This window comes from Eriocheir sinensis, chromosome 3 (assembly GCF_024679095.1).
Source record: "Eriocheir sinensis breed Jianghai 21 chromosome 3, ASM2467909v1, whole genome shotgun sequence".
NCBI lineage: Eukaryota > Metazoa > Arthropoda > Malacostraca > Decapoda > Varunidae > Eriocheir > Eriocheir sinensis.
This window is the reverse complement of record NC_066511.1, coordinates 22,643,166-22,663,068: the sequence shown is the minus strand read 5'-3', so window position 1 is coordinate 22,663,068 and position 19,903 is coordinate 22,643,166. Positions and strand designations below refer to the sequence as shown.

The window sequence follows — 19,903 nt, the reverse complement described above, 5'->3', positions numbered from 1 at the left end:
GTATACGTAGCGCAACATACGATAACTAACAACAGCATACCGAGGAAGAGTCTTTACACGCCTCTTCCCCATTGCGTTGCGGGCTGAATTGTTATTAGTGCGAATGTTATAATGTTAGAGGAAACCAATGCCTATCTTGTTAGCTCTTGTATTCAGGGATATATGTTTTAAACCAGCTTAATTAAGAGAGAGAGAGAGAGAGAGAGAGAGAGAGAGAGAGAGAGAGAGAGAGAGAGAGAAACCTAAGTGACAGAAAGGACTGACGCAATGGCCTGCTGATAGCTAAAAAGACATACAGACGGACAGACACATAGAGGAAAAACAGGTAACAGATAAGAGTTAAAAACCGGATAAATTTTCGCGGGCTGACCGTCGGATCGATAGACAAGCAAGCACACAACGAGACACAAATACAGAAAAAAAACAATAGTAGGGAGATAAGCAGAATACTCCTCCCTCACATTCCCTCTCCTGATACAGACAAAGGCGGACAGGTGAACAAAGACGAACAGGCAGAGCGACACGGGTAATCACGCAGAAACAGGCAGGTAGAGGCAGACACAACACTTAGCATCACGTCTCGCCCTCCAGCGGACAAAGCACTTCGGACTGGCTGGCATCGTGCTCTTTAAGGATGAGAAAAAAAAAATCCTGTCATATAGCTACCGGACCGAACTGAACGCGCATGCTCTCTCTGCTCTCTTTCCCCCCCCCCTCCCCCCTCTCTCTCTCTCTCTCTCTCTCTCTCTCTCTCTCTCTCTCTCTCTCTCTCTCGAAGGCCAAGGCTGTCTCCAATAAAGGTGGAGGGCCGGCATATCCACTTGAATTTGACCGTGAAACACATATGACTCGTTGCTTCGATGTTCCTGTTGACCATCAGAAGCATGTGGTTTAACCGTCTCCTCCTCCTCCTCCTCCTTCACTCCTCCTCCACAGTCACGGGCGGCAGAGAACTATTCGCCTGAGGGTCATACTGGTCATACACTGATAGACCGAGATTCCTTACACAGCGTTCACTCTTGGGCTGATTCACACTTCTTAATAACGGTTCGTCTTCTTCAAACCGTTTCCGTTACAAAAAAAAAAAAAATCGTCCGTCTGTGTGGATGAGGTCAACTTAAATTATGGGGGAAGGGCGGTAACTTCAAACTTCATAATTATATAGTAGTGTGTGTGTGTGTGTGTGTGTGTGTGTGTGTGTGAGAGAGAGAGAGAGAGAGAGAGAGAGAGAGAGAGAGAGAGAGAGAGAGAGAGAGAGAGAGAATAAAGGACGTGAGGTAGGTCAGGTAGCCAGTGACAAAAGCGCTCCCCACACCTGCGTTGTCCCACCCAAGAGAGGTCAGTTCAGATTAGCACGGATATTTACATTACTCTCTCTCTCTCTCTCTCTCTCTCTCTCTCTCTCTCTCTCTCTCTCTCTCTCTCTCTCTCTCTCTCTCTCTCTAATCTCACTTGACCTCTCCTCCCTCGCCTCGTCCCTCCCTACGCCATTAATAAATAGCTCCTCCTGCTCCTCCTCTTGGGACTTGCGAGGTAGTGATGTCTTGCCACACCCCCGGCTCATACATCTAGTGCTTGCTTTCCTTTCCCCTACTTCCTCCGCCCCCCTCCCCTCCCTTAATCCTCGTACTCAAACCTCGCCTGCTCCTCCTTCCAGCCTTGTGTGTGTGTGTGTGTGTGTGTGTGTGTGTGTGTGTGTGTGTGTGTGTGTGTGTGTGTGATTATGATGGGAGTGATCAAATGTAAATATCCGGTAATGAGGAGTTATTAAGTAGCTATATGCTGGTGAACTTTAATTAACCTTGTAGTTCTTTATAGAGTTTAAAATCCCCCCCCCTCTCTCTCTCTCTCTCTCTCTCTCTCTCTCTCTCTCTCTCTCTCTCTCTCTCTCTCTCTCTCTCTCTCTCTCTCTCTCTCTCTCTCTCATTCACCTGTCATTTATATTCCCACACTTTTTTGTTCTTTCTGGGACACTCATCTTATCCTTATCTAATAGAAGCGCTAATGCAGCAAGCTATACTTATCACTACTCTTGAGATGCCATGCTGGACGGACTCTGGCGGACCCCTAGGTCGGTATTCTCAGACGCTCCCGCCTCTCACATCAACTATTTCAAAAGGCCAAAAAAGGACATCAATGGCGTTCTCATGAGTGTTTTCTTAGGTTCTTGGTACGGAGGAAGGGTCAAACTATAACTGGGGTCATTAAACTACCCCTGGAAATGCCCCAAACTCTTACGAAACCTGTGTCAAATATGTGAGCTTGGGCGCAGGAATGTTCAAGAATATGGCCCCTACTAGACGCACTACAATGTGAGGTTATGAACACGGTGACCAAGACGTTGACACTTTGCCGGAACGTAAACATATGAACATCGTACGAAAACGAACCGAAAAGTGGGAATCAGTTTTGTATCAGCCCGTATGTACAAGCCTATTCATTAGTCATTAGTATAATCTCCCACTCCTCCCACTCATTAAGCGCGTATTGACAGCCGGATATTTACGCATGGCTCTTGTTTCTATACTTAATGCCTCAAAGGACCTTACCTCCCTCCTTCCTCCCCCTCTCAGTAATGGCTCTCACTCGTGTCACAACTCCCCCTAGTCCTCTTTTTTTAAATTTTACAGGAAAGGAAGCAACTCAAGGGGAAAAAAAGGGGGACAATGAGGAAAAAAAAGCCCGCTAAACATTGCCCTTATAAAAAAAAGAGTGGCCAAAAGAGATTGATTTATTTCATCTTTAATTTTACTTCATCTTCCTCCTTCCTTTTCCTTTTCTCCGCCTGTTTTATTAGTTTTCCCTCCTCCTCCTCCTCCTCTTCCTCCTTAACCTTCCCTATACTCCGCTTGTTTTATTTGCTTTTCCTCCTCCTCCTCCTCCTCTTCCTCCTTCATCTTCCCTATTTTCCGCCTGTTTTATTAGTTTTTCCTCCTCCTCCTCCTCCTCTTCCTCCTCCCTCACTCGTGTCACAATTCCTCCGCCGTTTCTTTTCTTCAACCTCCTTATCCTACACTTGTTTTATTTGCTTTTTTCCTCCTCCTCTTCGTCTTCTTTCCCTCCTCCTCCTCCTCCTCCTCCTCCTCATTTCTGTCTTCTTTTTCCTTAATCAACTTCCTTGTAATTTTATTCTTCTTTTCCTCCTCCTCCTTCTCCTCCTAATCATCATCATTTTACGTCATGCCTTCGTTTCTCTCCATGCCATCCTCTCCCCCCCCCCTCCCTCCCCCCTACCTCCCACCAAGCACTGCCAGCCCCTTGATCTCCCTCCCACTACTATATATTTTACCCCTCCGAGGCTCTACCTTCGTACCCCATTTGACATTCCTTTACCTTTCTTCTTGACCCACATAACACGTTCCCTTCCTTTTTCTTTCCCCTTCCCCTCCCTTCCCTTCCTTCTCTACACCATTTACCTTAACCTCCCTCCTTCCCCTCATTTGATGGACCCCTTTCTTATCCTCCCTTTCTTCATCTGCCCCTTTACGTTAATTTTACCTTCTCTTCCCTTCCCTTCCTCTTCAGATTATCCTTTCCGCTTCCCTCCCTTATTCCCGCCCTCTCTTCCTTCATGTGATAGACCCCTTCCCCTGCCCTTCCTCTTCAGATTACCCTTAGCTCTTCCCTCCCTTATCCCCATCCACCCTTCCCTCGTGTGATAGACCCCTTCACCTGCCCTTTTCTTTTATCTTACCCTTCATGTTTCCCTTCCCTCCTCCCCTCTTTACCCTTTCCTCTTCCCTTCCTTATCCCCACCCACCCTTCCCTCGTGTGATAGACCCCTTCACCTGCCCTTTTCTTTTATCTTACTCTTCATGTTCCCTTCCCTCCTCTCCCCTTCTTCTACGGTTTACCCATTCCTCTTTCCTCCTCTATTCCTGTCTTCCCTTCCTTCACCACAGTAACAATTCAAGCTTCATCCCAGGAAGATTTATTTAACAGTAATATTTTTAACCGGTAATCTGGATCACGCCTCTCGCCATTAATCATATGAGGTGTTGCAGAGTTATGTGTTATTTCCGTGTCACTCGTGGAGGTGAAGATGAGTGATAATTACCAAACAACACTCTTAGTAACCGGCGATTAAAAAGTGGTCGTAATGGGATCTTCTTCTATGAGCGATGCGGAAAAATGATTTGCAACATATAATTTACACACACACACACACACACACACACACACACACACACACACACACACCGCAAGATTTAAAAAAAAATCGATTTATTTGATTTAAATCGTTGTTTTAAATCGATTTATTTGATTTAAATCGTTTTTTTAAATCGATTTTTTTATTTAAACGATTTATTTTTAATTCATTCTTGTTTCCACTGATTATTTGTTTCAGCCTTCTGAGGCCATTTTCCTGTATTAAACTTGGCCAATATTAGATGAAACCACCCAAGATGAGTTTTTCACATAAAAATCATAAGTAGAACGAATAGTTTTTTTTAATGTTTTTTTAATATTTTTCTTGTAAGGGATGCCAATGTTTCACTGGTGCCTGACTTGCTGCAGGACCAGTACAGGACAAGAAGACTTGATACTTTTTCTGCACAACTAGTTCACATGTTTTTCCTTCCTTATATATATATATATATATATATATATATATATATATATATATATATATATATATATATATATATATATATATATATATATATATATATATATATATATATATATATATATATATATATATATATATATATATATATATATATATATATTATATATATATATATATATATATATATATATATATATATATATATATATATATATAGATACATTGCTCTTGATACAACTTAAATCATTTTAAATGCAGTATATTTGATTTTTATTTAACTCATGATTTTTTTTACTCTGATTTAAATCGATTTAATTCACTTGATTTAAATAATTTGATTCAAATCAAACCAACCCTGCTAACTAATGGGATTGAAGCAGGTGAAAAAAAAGTTACCTCGTCGTGTGTTAAGATCAAACAAGAGTCAGAAACAGAAGATAAAAATGACGCGATTGTTTAAAGGATGTGAAGACGTATATACAGCTTTCCCAGCACACCCTTTACGCTATGGAGAGGCTGAGATTGTCTGTGCAGAGAGAAATACCCACGAAAAAAAAATGGATAACATCAGACAGCGAAAGAACAACATAACCGTGCCTTTTTTTTTAAGTGAAACCAGACAGTGGAAATACTAAATAGAAAAATAACTGCTTCAATGAAGATAATAGGAGATAATTATAATGTATGTTGCGAGACACACCACTAAGTGAACACACACAAAGCACACTCCAAGCATTGTGCGAGTGTGTCGGGCTGCTCACGTGTAACATCGTTTTCTTTCCTTCCCCAACAATTGAAGTCGAGCCTAAACAGCACCCAGCGGCGGCCCCTTGTGTCGGCAGCCCCGTGGGGGTCATCGCCTCCGGGTGGTAAGAGATTTGCACACAATGGTCTTTGGCTTCACGTTCACACTGCCCTCACGTTGTGGATGTTGAGGAGCCGTGTGGGTACTGGGCCTTGGCATGACGAGGGAGGGCGTGAGGCAGGTCTGCTGCTGGTTTGAGAACAGAAACTATAGCTACAAGTTCCTCAATGCCCTTAATTAACTTGTGGATGGAAACTTTGTAGTACAGCTAAAAAGCTCCCCGTGAGAATGAGCGGGGTCAAGCAGGGCTGCGTCAGGTTTGGTCCAACAAAGAACGTAACCTTTGGCTCTGCTGCTGCACTGAGGCCGTGCGACGCGGCTTGCCTCACCCCACCCGCCAAGACAAAGCCGAGTGTCCGCAACCTGCTTCATCAACAGCAAAAATAAATCCGTCAGGTAACGCCTAGAGTGCAGGGACGTGCCAGAAGACTGTGCGAGGTCAGTGCCAACACATCACAGACACCAGAGGCATGCATATCGCACACATGTAAACAGTCAGCGGGGAAAAATTCCGAGGAAGACGTTGCGATAGATAACCCGGGAAGGGGCGAGGAGGGGGTGGGGGTAGGGGGGGGGGGGCAACACCTTTATATCGCGCACAGATATGAAAACAACAAAGAAAGTAATATGGAGTTCCTACGATGAATACCAAATAAATGAACAAAGAAGAACAGGAGCGTCTCTGGTTGATATTGCACCTCCTATCACACACACACACACACACACACACACACACACACACGTTTTGGGGACGTTTACGACGAAACTGGAAATTAGATACAGGACAGAAACGAATAAAAACTCATAGGAGGGGCAAATGTTCTAGAGTAAAGATATTGGCTGCTACTGGTGATTTCTATCTCTCTATCTATCAATCTTGATGTATATATATGGAAAAAAATAGAAAAAAAGATGCTACACTAAATACCAAGTGAGGAAGCCAGCGGAGAGTTATATCTATCTATCTATCTATCTATCTTGATGTATATATATATGGAGAAAAAGTAGAAGAAAAAATGCTACACTAAATACCAAGTGAGGAAGCCAGTGGAGAGCCAAGGGGAGTAGCGATGCCAATATCTACAGGAGAACGATGAAATGGCGGCGCGGACCCTTGACTGCCCAGGCGTGCCAAGGGTAGGGTTAGTTACGGAGGCCTGCCAGGTGTACGTACGGGCGGCCAGTAGGCACTCCACGGCCCTGAGGTGTCTAGCACGACGCTGCCCAGCAAGGAGGGTTAAGACGGGATATGTTGCAATGGTATAGAGCGACGGCACCACCACTGCCACTACCCACAGGATGATGCTGACGATGATAATAGAAATGTAGTAGTAGTAGTAGTAGTAGTAGTAGTAGTAGTAGTAGTAGTAGTAGTAAGATAATAAAATGAAGAGGAAGAAAAAAAAATCGAAAACCAAGGAAAACAGGAACAAAAGAATAAGAACAAAATAAAGAATAAGAACAAAATAAAGAAGAACAAAACAAAGAACAGAATAAAGAAGAACAAAATAAAGAAGAAGAAGAAGAACAAAATAAAGAAGAAGAAGAAGAAGAAGAAGAAGAACAAAATAAAGAAGAAGAAGAAGAAGAAGAAGAAGAAGAAGAAGAAGAAGAAGAAGAAGAAGAAACGAGGAGGAGGAAGAGGAAAGGGATAAATGACGACAGACAACAAAGGCAAAAATGAAGAAAACAGCGACAAACATGACAGCAGCAGCAACAACAACAACAACAACAACAACAGGACAAAAAAAAACAAAAAACATTCAGCTACAGTTTCTCAGTGACGCGACGCGGCAAGAGAAAAAATGTCGACGCATGGATGGGACGACCACGAGAGAGAGAGAGAGAGAGAGAGAGAGAGAGAGAGAGAGAGAGAGAGAGAGAAACATAAAAACATAAAAACATAGGGAAACTGCAAGAGACCGAGTGGCCTACACAGGGCAGCTGACTGATTAAAAAGGCCAGCTATATCGCTTCTCCTACAAAGATGATAGTTGAGTGTTCTAAATAGGTTGTCATGAAAATTCCGTCTTATATTGATAGTGAGACCAGAACAGCAAAATACTGTACTGATAAGGCCAATCCACTATCCGCAGTGCTGAAGGTAAAGGTCAGGTGGGCACATACACCCACCCATTGACCGCACATCGCTCCAACAAAAGTGACGTGTTTATCACTTGTCAGCAAACTTTATAACTCGAAGAAAACAACATTTACTCAAAATAACTCCAACAGGAAGCTTGCCAGGAAACTACATACCGCTTGACGTGACGGCGGAAACGGTGGCGGTGGTGCTGAAGGTGGCGGTGGTAGTGGAGATGGTGTTTGCGGTGGACACGGTGGTAATAGTGATGATGATGATGGAAGCGGTGGTATTCCCTCAGCACTTAGATTTTGCTTCAGCCAGCCTCCCTGCACACGCCAATCCCCGGCCCGCCCCGCCCCGGCCCGCTCCGCCACGCGCCACACTCTTGGCAATATGTCCTCCCCCAAAGAACCTCCCGCCACTGGTTCGCCGCTGCCGTCGCTGAGCATTACAACGCAGCTACATTCGACGGACTGGGGAGCAAAGCAGAGAGCAAGGAGACACACACACACACACACACACACACACACACACAATGATGATAGGATATTTCGTTCCCTTCGAAACGCATGTAATATTGATTTAATTGGGGAATGTAACAACAGTAACTTACCATCAGGGCGAGGCTTCGGACCTACGACCGGGCGACCAGGGACACGGGAGGGCCAGCACTCGACCGAATGACCCAGACGTTCTATTGGCCCAGAGAATTTTGTTTTTTGCGTCTGCGCAGTCACTACACACACACAAACACACACACACACACACACACACACACACACGTAGATCACTGTGGAATATCGAACCATGAATATGAAAAATGCCAATATAATACTGAACTAGTCCATGTAATAAGCACCCACACTAAAAGCAAACCACGAGTAGAGTCGATTAGTTCAAACAATCAGAAATGGTAAATACTAAGAGATAATCAAACAATTACCTTGGGTTCGTGACTTTGGCAATTCCTTAAACCTGGCTAAAGTTGGGGGGACACACTAAGCTGAGCGTGGCCTCGGTGTTTACCTCCGTTTCATTGCTTAGCTGCCAGTGAAGTATTAACCGCCTGAGATTGAACACATAACGAGAAATAATTAGTACTTAGCTAAGGTAGGTGATGCAGAGGGAGTGTGGTGTAGTAGAGTGGCGTTGACTCTGTCGGGGCAAGTTGGGGTCATGGAGGGCTCCTGGGATAATCATAAATCCACCATTTTCCGGTAGTATTTACAAACACGCCTGAAGAAAGAGCAGCTCCTCGTGGGGGTGGAAGGACATTGAGGGGTGGCCACAAGGCTGAGGGGGAACGCTCGGACGAGTGTTTCAAATGAAGGTTGGAGCGGCTCGACTCAAATTCATGATATAATTGAACTCTGCCTTTTCATCAAATTCAACACACACTAAACTCTCATATATTAATATTTACGAAATTATTTTCTTTGTATTGGGGTGCGTGGAGGAACGGCGACTAGCGGGGCGGGGACTGACTCGTGCAAGGCATTTTCTAGATATAAAACAAACCTTCCAAACACTACAATTATAACTTGAGCGTCCAATCCAGCAGCACCACGCCCTCTCTAGCATCTGCCCCTTCCTGGCCTCATCCTCGCTTCCCCCGACTTTTTTTTCTTCACACAATATTACATCCTGTATGATCACTACCCCAGTCCCCTTTCATGGCGCCTCCGTGGTATAGCATATAGCAAGCACGGCTAGCTACGAATCTGTGGGGCTGGGTTCGAATCCCAGTGTGGGCAGCCGTCGCGCAGCTCATGCAGCTATTCATCCTCTATTTCAGGCCGGTCGATATATAGGTGCTACATCCGGATGGGGGTAACAGGTTCTCACCCTCCCCAGGCTCAAGGGCCAATAGGACGGAGATGAGCACCGAGGCCACGCGTAGGTGTAGCGTATACCCCTACCTTACCTTTAGATTTTCCCTCCTCCCTCCTCCTCTCGCTTTTTCTTCCTTAAACAATATAACGTATCAACTAGTATCTCCCCCTTTTCCATCTACCCACATTCTCCACGCTCTGCTTCCTGTTCAACTTCAGCGGCCAGTCAAACAATGTAACTTCCTGCTTAGTACCTATCTACCTCTTCCCCCTCCCTATACACCTCACCCCCCTGCCTCCTTCCCGTTCAACTCTCGCCACACCACCAAACGTCCGGCCCCTGCGATGACTATTTTATCGCCGAGCACCTCTTCACTCACTCTTGACGCTCAGCTTGAAGGGCCGCCTCGCGAGACAGCCCCGGCACACCTTGATATTTGGGGCACTATACGCTGCTCTTTATTTTGTGGTTCACCATCCCGGCGTCTCGAGGTTACGTCTATAATTCAGTCGCTGGGAAGATTTGATTCTGGGACTCGAACAGGAGGAGGGTAAGGACGGAAAGCTTAGAATATAACGTCTGTTGAACACGAGAAAGGTAAGGATGGATGGAGAACTAATAAAATTATGAGTCATACAAGAGAAAGTTAAAGATACAAAACATACTAAATTCTGACAGTCGTTCAAGAGAAAGGAAATAATTTAAAACTGACACAATTTTGACACTCATATATAAAAAGTGTAAGGATGGAAAAATAACAACAATTTTGACCCATGTAAAAAGGTTAAGGATGGAAAAATAACAAAATTTTGAATCATACCAGAGGAGGATCAAGACGGTATACTAACAAAATTTTGAATCATACCAGAGGAGGATCAAGACGGTATACTAACAAAATTTTGAATCATACCAGAGGAGGATCAAGACGGTATACTAACAAAATTCTGACGGTCGAAAGTGATGTCCAAGTCTGTTTATCATTAAGCCAATAGATGTAACCCTGGTACTGAATAATTTAAAGCATGGCTCCGCGGGCCCGGGTTCGAATCCCGGCACGAGCAGTCGGAGTGCATCTCACGCAGCTGTTCATCCTCCCTCTCGGGTTGATCAATAAATAGGTACCTGAGGAAACCTGGGGATGGTAAACTACGGCAGTCCCGGCCTTCACACTGGCCCGTGTCTCGGGCTATAAAAATAGTGCGTATGCACCCAACTTTACCTTTGCCTATCATACAATGCCAGATTATTTAATTCCGAGAACCGCACGGGAGGGCGATAAGGATGGAAAAAAATAATCACGAACATATCTTCCCCAACCACTAATCTACAAGTCCTCGTTTATCCTTGTGCCTGTGATTGCAGCTTGTTATCAAATCCCTCAGGTTTATAATTCAGTCATCGGAAAAATGTAATTCGAAGAGTATTGCGTGAGGAAGATAAGAAAAAATAACAATATCTGAGGCGTGTCACAACGAACTACTTAAGTGCTCTGGCAATTGTGCAGTATGCTTTATGGCTATCGTGTCTATAATTCAGCCATTGATAAGATCTAATACTGAGAGGTGCACAGGAGGTGGATAGTGAAGAATCATTGCCATATCACACTGAACCACTCTCCAAGTGCATGTATGTGTAAGCGTATGCCTGTGAATACAACCCAAATATACTGACGAGGCTGGTATTAATAGGAACTAAGAAACTGAATACACCATGAAACACAAGGTCGCAGCCCAGCTACAAACGCGCTCCCCAGCTGAACACAAACACCTCGACAACGCTGCTCAAAACTGCGAAGAGAAATGTTCCTTTATGCGCGTGGGGAGTGAACAACGAGGCGAGGCTCGGAACGGGACTGGCTAAAGGCTGCGCTGGTCTGCTGGTCACGCCAGGTCAACTCTGCCCTCCTCTTGGCCGACCTTTGCTGCCCCTTATGGACCGATGATCTAGTTGTGGCCTCGATACACGGCTCTTTCCCTTCGGCCCAAGCACACGGACCCGCTCAGGAAAAGAGTTCATGCTCAGGTCTATGATAAAGGAAATTGTTCCTTCAAATTATTAATGTGGGTCACTCGCTCTCAGGAGGAGTTAGCCTTATCTTTTGTATCCTTTATTTAACCCTTGCTTGGTCTCTATATACCGAAAAAAGGTTATCTGGTTGCCGAGGAGGGAAAGGTGTTGGTAGTGAAAGCCGCGCGAGTCTGAAGAGACGACGACACGCACCCTTCATAACGGAATGTGTCTGCAAAGCAACAGCACGACACTTGAGCCAAACACGGCCGTGCAGGCGGGACATCGCAGAGCCCGCCCCAGACACTACATCCTGTCACCTCAGCGCCAAGGGTCCTCCCCCCTGCCCCTACGTGACTCCCGTGTACGAAGGGAAACATTATCTTTCAGCAAGCATTTCAGTGAGTGCTTAGATTCCTGACAAACGCAGCCTTGTTGCAGACGTGTTACGGACGCGGGGCGCGGCCTGAGTCACGCCTCTGTCTTATCTCGACCAATAATCTCTGATAGTGGCCCGCACCTTGCATAAGACACCAACCACCTTTGGCAACGTTTGGTCTCGATGCGCTGCGAACATGTATATTCAGTTCAATATTAGCACGCTACAATAAAATAGAAAATATGTGAATAAAATATGTGCAGGAGCGAAGGCTTAACAAAGTTTTAAATTCATCTTATATTTTCCATAAAAAAGTGAGGAAACTTCAAAATCTGACATTCAAATCTGTGGGAAACAATTAGTAGTACTCTGGAGCTGAAATAACAGATTTGCATAAGGGGAAGAAAATTTTACTGTTATTATTTTTTCATTATCCTTGTGTGTGTGTGTGTGTGTGTGTGTGTGTGTGTGTGTGTGTGTGTGTGTGCAGGTGTAAGGGTGAAGGAATCCGAAAACAATGGACTTCCTAAAACCGGAAAGTCTGAAGACGAACCTTGAACCAGAACACAACACGTCGCAGGCCACGAACGCTCTTGACAATAGGCAATACCAATTATAACACGAGTCAGAATGCTGCAGATAAAAGGCAACAAGAGGAAATGCTTTACTCACAACCCCACCAGGAAGGAAGAGGTGTGATTGTCGCCAAATGTGTCCCGTACAGTCATTCCTGCCAACACAACTCGAGATACGTAAACGCGATGCACCAAGCAGGATAAAACTGGAGAGGTGAGACAGCCATTAATTCATATGACCGCCGCAACACTCGCCACCCTCATCCTGGCAACGCACACCGAGCCAAGCAGGAAAAATAAATCTGTTTACATGTACCTTCGGAGAATTCTTCTTCAGTGACGGATGCTGCTCACGTGCGGGGTTTGCACATCCACTCACTGATGACAAGGCTATGTTAACAGTCCTTCGTTTCATCAGTCTCTACTCGCTAAGCTAGTGTGTATTTGTTCATCCTCCGCCGCCTGAATGACGCGCTGTTTATTATCGTTATCACCAGGAACACTCACTGAGCTTGATAACATGTACACACATAATTATGTCCTTTATAAGGATTGATCAAAACTTGTTTTATATCGAGTCACCTTAATTTCCGAGAATTACGCAGATAATTATTATTATTGTCCTCTGCGCTAAACACTGGGACGGGGCCACAGAAGACCGCAAAACACTGCTCGCAAAGTGAGACTTTCAACAAATAGTAGTCACAAGGGAAGAAAGTAAATATATAATGACGTTGTTTATGCCAAGACAACGCGACAACTAAGTCTAACACTGCCAATAAGGTGAGCACTTTAAAAAAAGGAGTCAAAAGAGGGAACAAAACAAATGTGAGATGACGCAGTCTATGCCAAGAGCAAACATCAGCGGCCCAGCGCCAGTGCCCGTCACCTCTGCCGTTCCCTTAAACCAGCAAAACAGAAATGCAACAAGTCATGACCCTGAGCCGCGTCTCAGGCCACCGTCCGTCCTGGAAGTGTGTCGCGCCAGCTGATTTGCGTCACTGTGATTAGGAAACATCCATTTGGTTATCTTGTCCGTCAGCAAAGTAAGAGGATTACACCCAAACAGGTGAGGAATACTGCAGAGGACACTGAAAGCTTAGGGATGGAGAGAGGAAAATCTTGAATCTAGAGTAATTATGTGAGGCTACGTTTTATATCATAACAAAAAAAAAAGCAATTTCGAGTACACACTGACAAGACTGATAACATTAGAGGATATCTAGAATCAAAAGAAGTTAAACGAGCGCACTTTGAGCAGCGAGCTGAGTCCACGTATAGCGACAACACCGCATTATAAAAGGGTCATAACAGAATAAAAATACGTATATCTGCACCTGAGGCTGGATAACCGAAAGGATTGGTAACACTTGGTCAAAAATCAAAGGAATACCCCACGAGAACTTAGATTTACTTACTATTCAATGAAAACAACTTGGGCAAGCAGGGGAATATAGAAGCACCTGGGCACGCGGACATGTTGGTAATGCAAGCAAGGAGAGGCAGCCACAAACCTTTCCTACATTCAACTATCAATGTATATAAATGGAACAAGCAGGCAGGTAAGCAGACTGATAAGCAGATAGGGAGGCAGACACGAGAGTATGACAGGCCGCCATGAACGCAGATTTAAAGCAAGCAAGGAGAGGCAGCCACAAACCTTTCCTACATTCAACTATCAATAAATATATAAATGGAGCAAGCAGGCAGGTAAGCAGACTGATAAGCAGACAGGGAGGCAGGCACGAGAGTATGATAGTTGTGCTACCAGACAGACAGGTCGCCATGAACGCAGATTTACGGCAAGCAAGGTGAGAGAGCGAGGTGGGAGAAGAAAAAAAACAGGTCACCAAATAAGGAGGCAGATGGGCAGTGTCAAGAGAGCAGGCAGGCAGGTGGGCAGGAGGCAGGTGCACGGTGTGTTGGTGATACGAACAGGTAGAGAGGGAGGCAAGAGCGTGGGTGGGCAATTAGAGGCAGGCAAACATTTTTTTTTTTTTTACAGCAAAGGAGACAGCACAAGGGCACAAAAAGAAGGAAACAACAATAAAAAATATATATATATATAAAAAGCCCGCTACTCGCTGCTCCTGTAAAGAATCCGAATACGCAGGCAAGCCAACAAACAAGCAGAAGGGTATGATGTCAAGAGAGCAGGCAGGTACAGTAGGTGGTTTGTTGGTGATAGAAGCAGATAGAAAGGCAGGCAAGGGAACAGGTAAGCCAGCAAAGAAAGGTAAACAAACGAATAAACAAGCAGAAGGGTAGTGTCAAGAGAGCAGGCAGGTACAGTAGGTGGTTTGTTGGTGATAGAAGCAGGTAGAAAGGAAGACAGGAGCGCATGTATACAGTCAAAGAAGCAGGCAAACAAACAAGCAGATGGGCAGTGTCAAGAGAGCAGGCAGGCAGGGAGGTACGTGTTATGTTGCTGATACAAGAAGGTCAAAAGGCAGACAGGAACGCATGTATACAATCAAAGAAACAGACAAACAAACAAACAGATGGGCAGTGTCGAGAGGGCAGGCAGGCAGGCAGGCAGGCAAGCGGGCGGTCAGGGAAGCAAACAGACTTAAATCAACGAAGCAGACGAGACATTCCGCCGCTAAGATCATGCCCAGCAGTGGCAGCGAAGGAGGATGTGTGTAGCTTTCACTCCATGTATATACCAAGTTTGTGCGCCGTGCAGTGGTAGGAAGGGACTGAAGTGGAGAGGAATGTAAAACTCTCCCTCCCCTAAGGTCTCGCCAAACAGTCGCAACCAAGGAATCTAACTGTAACTCATTCTCTGTGTTGTGTGCGTCGTGCTGGCGTGGAGTGGAATAAACTGATGCAGAGAGATATTTAGCAATCTTCCTCTCCTAAGGTCTCACCCAAGAGTCGCAACCTAGGAACCTAATTGTAACTCATTTTCTGTATTAAGTATGTGTGTGCGTCGTGCTGGCGTGGAGTGCAATAAACAGAAGCAGAGAGATCTTTCTAACTCTTCCTCTCCTAACATTATATCCCAACAGTGGCAACGTAGAAACCTAACTATAATTCTCATTCATAGTATTAAGTGTGTGTGACGTGTTGGCGTGCAGTGCAATAAACAGAAGCAGAGAGATCTTTCTAACTCTTCCTCTCCTAACATATTTTCCAACAGTAGCAACGTAGAAACATAACCGCAACTCTCATCCTTTGTACTGTGTGCGTCGTGGTGGCGTGGAGTGCAATAATAACATATTTTCCAACAGTAGCAACGTAGAAACATAACCGCAACTCTCATCCTTTGTATTGTGTGCGTCGTGGTGGCGTGGAGTGGAATGAACTGACGGAGAGGCATCCCAGTCCATCCCACGACGACTAAAAGATCCCATAAGCTCTCCCTTAGACTCCCTAGCCCTCCAGAAGCATCAGTGCCGAATAAATACACTACAGCTACTTCAACTACTGAGCAGGGCCAAGATTACGCCAGAAAAAAAAGGTCCAAGCTCTCCTATAAGAAAACGAAGATAAAACGCTATTCACCCATCCCAGCCTCACTCAGTCCATCGCCATAACAAAACGGGACCACGTCAATAGAGGGAGGACCCACAAATTTACCTACTGTGGACCAGGGACGCGCAGACAGCAAGATGAAGAGACGATACAAACACCCCGGGTAGTTAGTGATAAGGCAAGAATTTCCTGCGGTTCCCATGGCTGAATACGTGTCGCTGCGAGATGCTAGCTGGGGCATCTCGCGGGGGGATGTGTTTGTGTTGAGAAGCGGGGCGGGGAGGGGACGGGGGTAAGGGGTGGGAGGGCTCTGCATGTGAAGTGGGGGGAGGGGGGGGACTGAGCGCGAGAAGCAAGAGGAGAAGGGGGAAGGAAGAGGAGGAGGAGGAGGTAGAAACATGTGAGGCGAGAGAGAAGCGCACGAATACAGAAACCGAGTCTTGGTGATAAACGAGGATGGGGAAGGGGGAGGAAAGGGGGGGAGAGACGGAGGGGGGATTGTTGCGTAGTTGCTGGGAGGAGGAGGAGGAGGAGGTGTAGGAGGTGGTTGGGGCACGGGGAGGAGATGTGAACCGGGGATGTGGGGGAAGGGAAGGGCAGGAGGCTGGTCATGTGGAAGTGTAGGATGGAAGAGGGAGGAATGAGTGGGAGAGAGGGGAAAAGGAGGAATGTCAGTTGGCGGGAGTGGAGGATGACTTGTGGTGGTGCTGGGGGAGGGGAGGCAGTATACAGGCAAAGGTGGAGAGGGTTGATAGAGTGGGAAAGAAGAGGGAAAGGGAGGGGGAGAGTAGATTGATAAGGAGGAAAGCAAAGTGGGAGGGAGAGGAAGGGTTGGGGAGGGGGCAGATGGGCAGAGAGGGGAGCATAGTGGAAGGGAGGGGGAGGGGAGGGGAGGACAAAGTGGAGAGCATGGAGGAAGGGAGAGAAAGGGTGGGGGAGGTGGTGGCTGGACAGAGTGGGGTGTAAAGTGAGAGGGAGAGGAAGGGTGGGGGAGGAATTAAACGGACAAAGTGGGGAGGAGAGACGACGGGGGGAAGGCAAAGGGATGGAGTGGGGAGTATAGTGTGGGGGAGATGAAGGATGGGGGGAAGGTAAAAGGACGGAGTGGGGAGGAGAGAGGAAGAGGGGAAAGGCAAAGGGACGGAGTGAGGAGGAGGGAGAGAGCGTGGGATGTCCATCCTGCCTTAATAAAGCTTTCAGCAGCAATGTCATGGAAATGGAAACATGGAAATGCAGGCAACAGAAAGCCTAATGGCTCATTATGAGATTGCCCGCTTTGGTGCATTAATCTGCTCGACAGCCACTTGGGGCGATTCGATATTTGAAGGAGTTGATGGTATTCGCATTTGCTACTTCTGAGGGAAGATTGTTCCAGTGGCGGATGATTCGGTTTGAAAAGAAACTCCTTCCAATGTCTGTGTTACATCGACTCGACTGAATGGGTAAACCGTTATTTATAGTGCAAAGAATTTGGAGTGATCGACGTTATTGAACTTTTTCAGGTACTTGAAGACTTAAATCATATCCCCTCGTAGGCGTAGCTCTTAAGGTTTTAATCATTTTCGTGGTAAACGCTATATTTAAATAACGTCTCCATTCCTTCCTGCCCTCCCTAACTCGCTTACTCTTCATCCGTCCACAACCACCATTACCTACATCCACTTCCCTCCCTGCCATCCTGCTGTCCTCTTTACTTCATTCCACTTCATTCATCCACAATTTAGTATGACACATCTATAGACCTCCCTACGATTTCTTTATTTCACTTCATTTATCCACAAATAACTCGCCTGCTCCTCATCCGTCCACAACCACCATTACCACATTCATCCACTTCCCTCTCTGCCTTAATGCTGTCCTCTTTACTTCATTCCACTTAATTTATCCACAATTTCGTACGCCACATCCACATCCCTTCCATGCCACAACTATTCACTTCATCCATTCCATCCAGAACTACTATTGCCACATCCACCTCCCTACGATTGCCATATTCCACATCATCTATCCACAACTATCATCTATTATTATTGTCTACAGTCTCTCTCTCTCTCTCTCTCTCTCTCTCTCTCTCTCTCTCTCTCTCTCTCTCTCTCTCTCTCTCTCTCTCTCTGTTATCATCATTCTCATCCTTTCTTGACACCCTGTTTACCACAATACCCCGTCTTCACTGCTACCCCTAACCATAAGCATCCCTCTATTTACCATCATATTCAACAACTACAGTAATATCATATACTTCTCCCCCTTCCAACATTACCTCCCTCATACATCTACTGCGTTTCTTGCCCATATCATCACCCTTCTCTCCTATGAATCAATCTTTCATCACCACTGTTCACCATAAAGGCCCTGACACCAAATTACCTACTCCATCACCACTCACACCACCGCCTCCTCGTCATCCTCCCCAAGACCCAAGTCCCCATTCATTCATTCTCCTAATCCTCCCAACGTTGCCTTCCCCACCGCCACTCCTCGTGTCCGCCTCCCCTTTATTATCACCCCAACCTCCGTCACTCCCGCCTCCCCAGCCCACCCCACCCCTGGATCACATTTCGGTTACACACACACCTGAGCGATGGGAAAGCCCACAACACCGCCACCTGTCCTGTTAGTTATCACCAGCATCACCACCACCATTACCACTACTACTGACACTACCAGAACCCTCAACTTGTTTTTTCAACCCACCGTTACCATAGTCACTATCACAACCGCCACCGACTATCACCAATGTCACTACCCTTTCAGTACCAACAACAATAATTCCTCCTCCTCCTCCTCCTCCTCCTCCAACTACTACTACTACTACTACTACTACTACTACTGCTACTACTGGTAATGTAATTGTTGCTACTGGTGTTGCTCCTGTTGCAACAATATCAACATCAACAACAATAACAACAAAACAACAGCAACTACAACAATTCCATGACAATTAATAACAGGATTTGGGAGAGTAAACAGGGATGACAAACGTTGTATAACAATATATAAACGTCCAACACCACGCTATTGTTTCCTACGTGAAAATAATCCCATTCACACAAAACGAAATAAACAACACACTCAATATACCCCTTTTGACACAGCCTTTATTATGGCCACCACCACCACCATCACAACAGCGTTTCAAAGCTAAGTGAGTATCCTGTTCACAAGCACCGCCCACACGCCACACACCCACAGGCACCCTTTACAAGAAGAGCAGCCTGGGGTGGCTAGTAAAGGTAAATACTCGACTTCACAACGGGCCTTGGTTTTACGATACACTCTTACATAATAGGAAAAGACAAGGACGAGAGGAGGAGAGGGAGGGAGATAGCGGGAGGTGAAAGGTAATGGGAAGAGGGAGAGGAGGGCAGGGTAGGGAGCCTAGGAGTGGGGAAAGCCAAGCAAAAGAGTGACTGGTGATGGCTGGGCAGGAAGCAGGTGGTGAGAGGAAGAGTTTGGTTCATGATGAGTGGTGGAGAGATCAAGTGGGCAAGTGTGGATGGGGGGTGGGGCAGGTATGAGGGTGACGCGAGGAAAGGTCACATGTGGAGGGAGCTGACAGGTGTGTGTGTGTGTGTGTGTGTGTGTGTGTGTGTGTGTGTGTGTGTGTGTGTGTGTGTGTGGAGGGGGAGGACGAGGATGAGGAGTCGCTATTATGGAGTCTTCAAGCGCATGTGTGAGAGAGAAGGGGGATCAGGTCGGGCAACAGGTAGGAGGGTAAGGTCAGTGGTGGGCAGGAGGCAGAGTAGCGAATGAGCCAGCAGGTGAGTGGGCGTGGCAGGCTGCCCAGGAGACGAGGGCGAGGGTGCCCTGGCCGCGGGTGGGTGGAGCGATTTGGTGAGGCAGTGGAGTGGGTCACCAGTAGGTACTACCCTTCCCCGCCCCTCCCGCTATAGAGGACGGTTGACTACTTCCCTCAAATTCCCTGCCGGCCCCAACAATTCTTTCCTATTTCGACGTGGCGGCTCGTCAGTGTTGTAGTGGGCATGTTGGTTACTAAGGCGTGCGAGAGCCAGCAAGCTGAAGGGCACAAGAAAGGCGGCCTTCCCATCAGGGCCATCTGTAAGAGGCACCAACACCTGATAAGCAAACAAGAGTTGCCTCCGCCAGC

At 46.2% G+C, this 19,903-nt stretch overlaps 1 protein-coding gene across 3 annotated transcripts in view; it reads right to left on the bottom strand.

Annotated features, from left to right (window-relative positions):
* The window catches only part of LOC127006732 (ribosomal protein S6 kinase alpha-5-like), a 57,223-nt gene that overhangs the window by 36,899 nt on the left and 421 nt on the right, over nucleotides 1-19,903 (bottom strand). The window contains exons 1-2 of one of the 3 annotated variants that reach the window (XM_050877035.1): nucleotides 8,138-8,201; nucleotides 7,698-7,997 (exon numbers count right to left, since the gene is read on the bottom strand). The exons of 1 other annotated variant lie outside the window; for it this stretch is intronic. Coding sequence is in view for 1 of the 2 variants with exons in the window: in XM_050877010.1 (XP_050732967.1) it covers nucleotides 8,138-8,218 (81 nt within the window). In the remaining variant the exon portion in view is untranslated. Of the gene's footprint in view, nucleotides 1-7,697; nucleotides 7,998-8,137; nucleotides 8,219-19,903 lie in introns of those variants that run through there. One more of the 3 variants, XM_050877010.1, reaches the window with a different exon arrangement.